At 39.8% G+C, this 4,615-nt stretch overlaps 1 protein-coding gene across 1 annotated transcript in view; it reads right to left on the minus strand.

Annotated features, from left to right (window-relative positions):
- Positions 1–2,165, minus strand: part of LOC102204566 (homeobox protein otx5) — a 4,762-nt gene extending 2,597 nt beyond the window's left edge. Inside the window, exons 1-2 of the mRNA XM_005751709.2 lie at positions 1,333–2,165; positions 66–217 (exon numbers count right to left, since the gene is read on the minus strand). Coding sequence (XP_005751766.1) covers positions 66–217; positions 1,333–1,432 — 252 coding nt within the window. The 5' untranslated portion in view covers positions 1,433–2,165. The remainder of the gene's footprint in view (positions 1–65; positions 218–1,332) is intronic.
- Positions 2,166–4,615: the final 2,450 nt, after the last annotated feature.

Here is a 4,615-nt window from a genome sequence, read left to right on the forward strand (position 1 = left end):
CAGGTGTTTTGCCCTGCCAATATAGGAAAATATATATGATTATAATTTTCAGTGTAATGTGTTACCTGGACTCTGGACTCAGGCAGGTTGATCTTGAGTGCCACTTCCTCCCTCATGAAGATGTCTGGGTAGCGTGTTTTGGCAAAAAGAGCCTCTAGGATGTCCAGCTGCGCACGCGTGAAAGTCGTGCGCTCCCGACGCTGTTTGCGTGGGGTGCCTACAAAAAATATCATTATTATTATTATTATTATTATTATTATTGCCACGTTAAAATCTACGTTGTGTTTATATCTGAAGAATTCCGCAGAAAAATTATTGGACCATGTAAGGCCATGTATCAACGTTGGTGTGCATTTATTACATTTAAAAAATGATTGAACTGATGAATGAAAATAATATGAAATTCAAATCTATATATAAACCACTTCAATAAAAACGCTGGAACAAATAAACGAATTCCGATTTTTCTCTTGAATTCGCAGCATACACTTTAAATACATAAGCACTGTTGCGGCTTCGTTTCACATTTTATACGCTGCTGTGGATATTTGTAGACAAACAAATAGTGGCGAGTCTCCGTAGCTCAATCTTTTATGTGGCGTTCAGGAAAGAAACTAACGTGTGCGGGATTGAAACGTTTTTATAGGACCGGATCCAGCAGGCCTGATGTTTTTCTTTCTTTTTTAATATTTCTGACTGGAAAAAAAAGAAAGACCGAAACGAAATGAATATCCACATCGGGGATTATGACTTTTAAAAACGTAAATTTTGGGCCGAGCTCGACAACACGCCTTCTGCCGTCGTTTCAAACTATCCTCTGAGCATGCTGATCGCTGCATATCGGCCTTTATAAACAACCTCAGTGTTCATTCATGAAAAAATATATATTATTAATACACCAATATGAAATACAATGACTGTCCTTTTTGTAAATAGGTTACACTGTAAGCGCAACAGATTGGAGTTAGTTTTAATTCCGTGTGAGAACAGGCGGCCTTTCTCTTCTCACACATTTTCATTGTTTTTTGACTCTATAATCCTCTGAATTTATAGGTCAAGTGAACACATGTTCTGATACACGGAGCTGTAGACACTTAGGTTCATAATCATAAATATAACCGTACAGATAAATTTTCAAATATATTATTCAAATTGAGTCTTTTCTTTCTTTACCGTTTTTCTGCGCAATATAAGCAATAAATACATAACGAATATTTCACTTAATTCATTTCCCTTGTTTTATTTTATTTGTTTACTTAATATAAAGGAGATTAAAGAAACTACAGGTTTACACAGATTAAAAACACACAGAAGTCAAAGGCCAGTACTTACTGGGATATCCAACGGCGGCGGTGTGGAGCAGATCCATGCCCGGGCCGGACAGCGTTAACCCGTTCACGGCGTAATGGGGTTGCTTAATGTAGGACATCATGCCTCCTGCCGGCTTTAAAACACTCCCTCACTCGCTCTCTCCTTCTCTCAGACCGGGGGCCGGGTCTCCTAACTAGTCTCCAGGGGGTGTATCTCTCTCTCTCTCTCTCTCTTTCCCTCTCCCTCCTCTCTCTCTCTCTCTCTCTCTATTTTCCTTCTAACTGCCTTTAACGGTGTTTGTTCCTTTTCCTGGGATGTTTGGCCTTAGGTTGTTTTTGTTTTTTTAATTGTCCATTGACTGCCTTCTCCTCAACTATCTTTATACGTTACTCTGACTTACTGCCTTCCAGCCAGGCACCTTTGGCCAAGCCCCTTTACGTTTGTTTCCACCTGACGCGTAAAACCACGGCGCTTTTAAGGATTTGGTGTTCGTTCAATGCTTCTAGTCAAAAAAAGAAAGACTACCTCAACTGAAGTCGGCCCGGTGCGACAAGTCAATACACCACACTGAAAACAGCACAGTTCGCTAATCGAGGCCGGTTAGAATCTCCATCAGAGCCTTGCGTAATTGCAGTGCGCACATGTAACGTGGCCGGGTGAAAGATGCCAAAAAGCAGCGGCAGCAGCGGCAGCTCCACAGCAGTTTGGTGCCTGCGGTCTGACGGGTGTTGAAAAATTGTAAGGCGGGTGGGGGGCCTCTCTGTCCGTGGTCGTCCCTGAGAAGAAGAGGATGCTGATCTGCAGGGCGGACAAGTGAGGAGAGCGAGAAGAGACTGGCTAATTAGAAGTAACTTCTTATCCAAGTAGACACCCAGAGCCCTCCCTCCTTCTCTCTCTCCCTCTCTCTCTCTGCGCACACGCCCACGCGCATCTACATATTGTTCATTATTCATTCAAGTTGTCTTTCAATAGAGGATAATATATGGTCTTTTTAATGTCCCTATTTGATCTAAATGTCGCCGCAGCAACAAAGAAGACTTGTTGATATGCAGGCAGTAAACACAAACATCGAAAAAGTATTATAAAACACGCACCGCGCAAATTTTTTAACAATTTTCGTTTTTATAGCCACTTGCCAAGCTTAAAACAGTCATCCCAGCAACAAGCATAGGTGTCCGGAGACATTTTCAAGATATCTCTTTTTTTTAAAACGAATTAATTCTTTTTTAAAATTTTATTATATTGTTCTAAAGTATTTTTGAAATTGGCCTCCCTAAAATAATTGGACGACTGAGTGTGGAGGCAGAGGTAGAGCAGCTGAGGCGGAGAAGGGGGGTACAGGCCGGATTAAAAGCAGCACAAAGACCGCGTTGTTCTGCTATTAAATCCCCTTCTGATCCCCAACATGCTGCCTCGGACCAATTATCCATTCATTCACTTAATCAATAATAATAATAATAATAATAATAATAATAATAATAATAATAATAATAATAACCTGAAACTAGTTTTATTTGATTTTTCAGGCCCTGGTCTGATTATATACCTACATTCTAAATGTGTAATAAGTATCTGATAAAGATGTTTTATTGCAAAGTCCGACGTTATTTCGTTATCTTATAATTTTGTACACACTATTATTACAGATGGTTGTTTGTTTTTTTGTTTCCGTTACCCTTTGTTTATTTTGTCAGTCCTGGTGTTGTATTTATTATCGCTGAGCTTTGTGTATGAGTTGTGTCTCCTCCCGGGGCTAGTTTGGCCTGTGCCATCCTCTACAGCAAGACAATTTCACAGTGTCCAAAGCCGATTCTCTGCGCTTGTTAATTGAATCGGATTTCTTATAGTTTAAAATCCACACACACACACACACACACGTAGCTACAGCCCAAACTGTATAAGGGGTTTATCTAGCTCTGTAAAGCCAAAGCAGGAGATATAAAGACACACACAGAGCCACAGAGAGTATTTTACCGGCGTGTTTGAACGTTTCCAAATCTCAGAATAAAATGTCTTCACCTGCTGAGGTGTGTGTGGCTGTCTCAGTGTGTGGGAGGCCTTCCAGTGTGCGCGCTGTTCACGGTTTGGATACGGTGGACTTCAGTTGCTTACCGCATCCAGGTACGCCTGTGTGTTTGTTGGTATGTCTAGCTGTTATTGTCAGTTGTTGTTGGGTAGTTTATACACAGCTAACTGCTAGCAGGATAGCTAAACGAGCTAACTGTGGGGAGTCCGAGGACAAGACTGTCTCGAGACCTCCAGCTGACATGAAAAAAAAAACGGCGGGAATAGCGAGACCTCAGATGCGCGTCAGGGCGCGAGCGCGGTAGTGCTGTGCACGCGCATTCTCCTAGCACCTGCCCTCAGAGTGTTAAGTACATTTTTTAACATGTTTTATGTTATAAGCTAACAGAAAATACATTGTTTTCTTACTTTTTATGTTAGAAATGTTTTTTGTTATGAGCAGTAGAATTTGATAAGCTTATAGTAGGAAAAATAACTTCATTTAATCAGTAGTTTCTCAGCTGACAATATACGCGAGCATATTAAACAAAAGCATAAATAGCCTGTATTGTATGCTAATTATAAATGACACATTTGTATTTGGGACTGTATTAGGCTATAAAGCATAGTTGTAAAATATTAGTATATAGTTATTTTTAGTTATTGTACATGTATTTTGAAATGGAAAAGCTGTTCTAAATTAGACTCTTAGGTTCCTAATAAGATAATAAAATATAGGATTATTTTTTTTAATCGTCATTAGGTTGTAGCCTAAATGCTGCACCAAATTTAAAGAAAAAAAGTCCCAAAACTGCCGCATCCATTGTTTTAGAAAACAAGACAAGCATTATGAAAGCATTAGGAAGTTGACTCATTTATTCAGAATTATTTAGTACAGTCACTATTTTTCTCCTCCAAGTTATTTTCTTTGTGATTTTTACTCTTTAAATTGTGCTCTTGAATGTGCATAAAAAGATAAGCCCTCCCTAAGATACAGGGCTAGGTACCAGTCTAAATATTAATGCTCTTATTCAAAGCAGCAGATTTTACTGTTGCATGACAAGTAATGTTTTCTGGGTTGTTTGTTTTGGAAATTGTTCCGTGATGCTTGTGGTTTGGACGCACTAGGACCCAGAGTAGAAGCAAATTAAGGGCAACCATCACATAAGAGGCTTAGTGCATCTAATCTATACTCCCACAGACAAACACCTACACACACACACACACACACACACACACACACACACACACACACACACAGCAGGGCACAGCATTTCGTAAACATCCCATTTTGAAACAA

Source organism: Pundamilia nyererei, unplaced genomic scaffold, assembly GCF_000239375.1.
Source record: "Pundamilia nyererei isolate P.nyererei 1_Seehausen unplaced genomic scaffold, PunNye1.0 scaffold00323, whole genome shotgun sequence".
Taxonomy (NCBI): domain Eukaryota; kingdom Metazoa; phylum Chordata; class Actinopteri; order Cichliformes; family Cichlidae; genus Pundamilia; species Pundamilia nyererei.